This window comes from Suricata suricatta, unplaced genomic scaffold (genome assembly GCF_006229205.1).
Source record: "Suricata suricatta isolate VVHF042 unplaced genomic scaffold, meerkat_22Aug2017_6uvM2_HiC HiC_scaffold_1810, whole genome shotgun sequence".
In the NCBI taxonomy this organism is placed as follows: Eukaryota; Metazoa; Chordata; class Mammalia; order Carnivora; family Herpestidae; genus Suricata; species Suricata suricatta.
In genome coordinates, this window is record NW_021862772.1 from 1 (window position 1) to 1810 (window position 1810).

Genomic DNA, 1810 nt, shown 5'->3' on the forward strand with positions numbered 1-1810 from the left:
TTCTTTGAAATTCTACAGGTAGTCATGAAAAATGTTAAGATTACATCCCAGGATCCCTGGATCTTCATCTCTAGGTTTCCCAGTGCGATGGCACTTCTCTTCCCACCCCCGACGTAGCTCATAACATCTAGAACCTTGTATCTGGCCAAGAAGGGGTGTCTGCCACCAGTTATCAGCATGTCCTCGTCACGATCCAGCATGCAGCGCACGGGGCAACCAGTCCTAAGGGAGGCATCAGAGGGTTAGAACCACAGGAGCCTCTGCAACAACCCACTCCTTGGGTCCCAGGGATGAAAACAGCCTGGAGACTCCTTTTTCCACCTGGCACACAAGGAGACCCGGGGCTGGGCTGCTTTGTTGTCTAGTTAGCATGCTGGACACATGGGGAATACAAGGATATGATGGGTGCTCTTGTCTTTAGAGCCTCACAGCCAGGCAGGGGAGACAAAACATGGACCCATGCGTCGAACACAAAGAAACAGGTGGTGTTACCTCACCCCAGTGCCTAGAGTCCTAAAAACAAAATGCTGTGAAAATTCAAAGCAAAGGGAATCTACATCTAAAAGGGGAAAACCAGAAAGCCTTCCTGGCAAAGGCAGCCTTATTCTCCTTCCCTGAACTGGCTAGGAGGACTCACTTGTATGCAGCCAGGGCCACTGCTGTGGACACCACGGTGCTCCGGGTCTCTTTCCCTCCAAAGCCCCCTCCCACTCTCTTCACCCGGACCAAAATCCGGTTTGCCGGAACCCCCAACATGTTTGCAACAAAGCTCTGTGGACAAAAGAAAAATTATTTGCACTGAACACATCATCTGGACTTACTTCAGCCTCACTTCGACCCTACCTGCAACCCATAAGCCTAATTACTGCTGTGAATTCTGAAATTCCTTGATTCCAGAATCTCTCTCACCTCCCCAAGCTGCCCTTGAGCTCACGTTGCTGGAGTCAAACACTCATTCATCACTGCAGACTCAATTCAGACACTTATTTCTAACCAGTGGGGCAAGCAGCTGGCCACAGCAGACTTTTAGAGCCAAAGCTCATTCCATTTAGCCAGGCTCAGGTGAGTTGTGGGGGTCCGACCAGCTGCCCGAAATGCCAGCCACCACTGCCGCCTTACTAGTAATAGAGAAGTGGACAATATTTGAGCTGCCACAGATAATTTAGTGGTCTCTGTGGCTATCACTAAACCCATCACCCACGTTTTACAGATGAGGAGACTGAGATCAGCTATGATTGGACCAAGGGCATAGATCTCACTGGAATAATAAAAGCTGACACTTATTAGGCACTACCTTGGTAGTAAACAGCTAATTATTACAACACCTTAGTAGGCCCATTCTGTGGATGAGAAAACCAAGATAAGTTCCAGAGCAACTCAGTGACACCGGCTTGTTGGTTGACAGGGTCTGGCTCAGGACCACTACCCGCAAATCCCCTACGGGACCAGCCCAGATCTCCTTCTTCCCATGTCCCACATCGCCAACTCCTACTCTTCCAGATGCCTCCCAGTGCCCTCCACAGTCCCTGGAGCTGACCCCCAGGATACCTACCTGGGTCTTCATGGTGTTCTGCGTAGACACAAAGAGCTCCATCTCCCCTGCCTCGCCTCTTGGGACAGCGATGGTGCAGTGAGTCTCCAGGTAGAAGTGCTCTTGGCCACCGATGTGCAACTCACCTGGGGAGGCAATGCGACCCCCATGGTGAGCCAGACTTTGCTTAAGGAGAGTGCACTCACCCAGGGCCCCGGGCAGGAACCAGCTGCTCCCAGACAGGTTCCCAGCTAGGTTCCCAGCATGGGTGAAAAGGCT

The 1810-nt window shown here is 51.5% G+C and overlaps 1 protein-coding gene across 1 annotated transcript; it reads right to left on the minus strand.

Annotated features, from left to right (window-relative positions):
• Positions 1-44: 44 nt before the first annotated feature.
• Positions 45-1677, minus strand: LOC115284745 (xanthine dehydrogenase/oxidase-like; the record flags this gene model as incomplete). The annotated part of the gene is made up of 3 exons (XM_029931230.1): positions 45-222; positions 638-771; positions 1553-1677. Coding segments are annotated over 3 exons (437 nt in total), but the record flags the coding sequence as incomplete, so codon positions are not given.
• Positions 1678-1810: the final 133 nt, after the last annotated feature.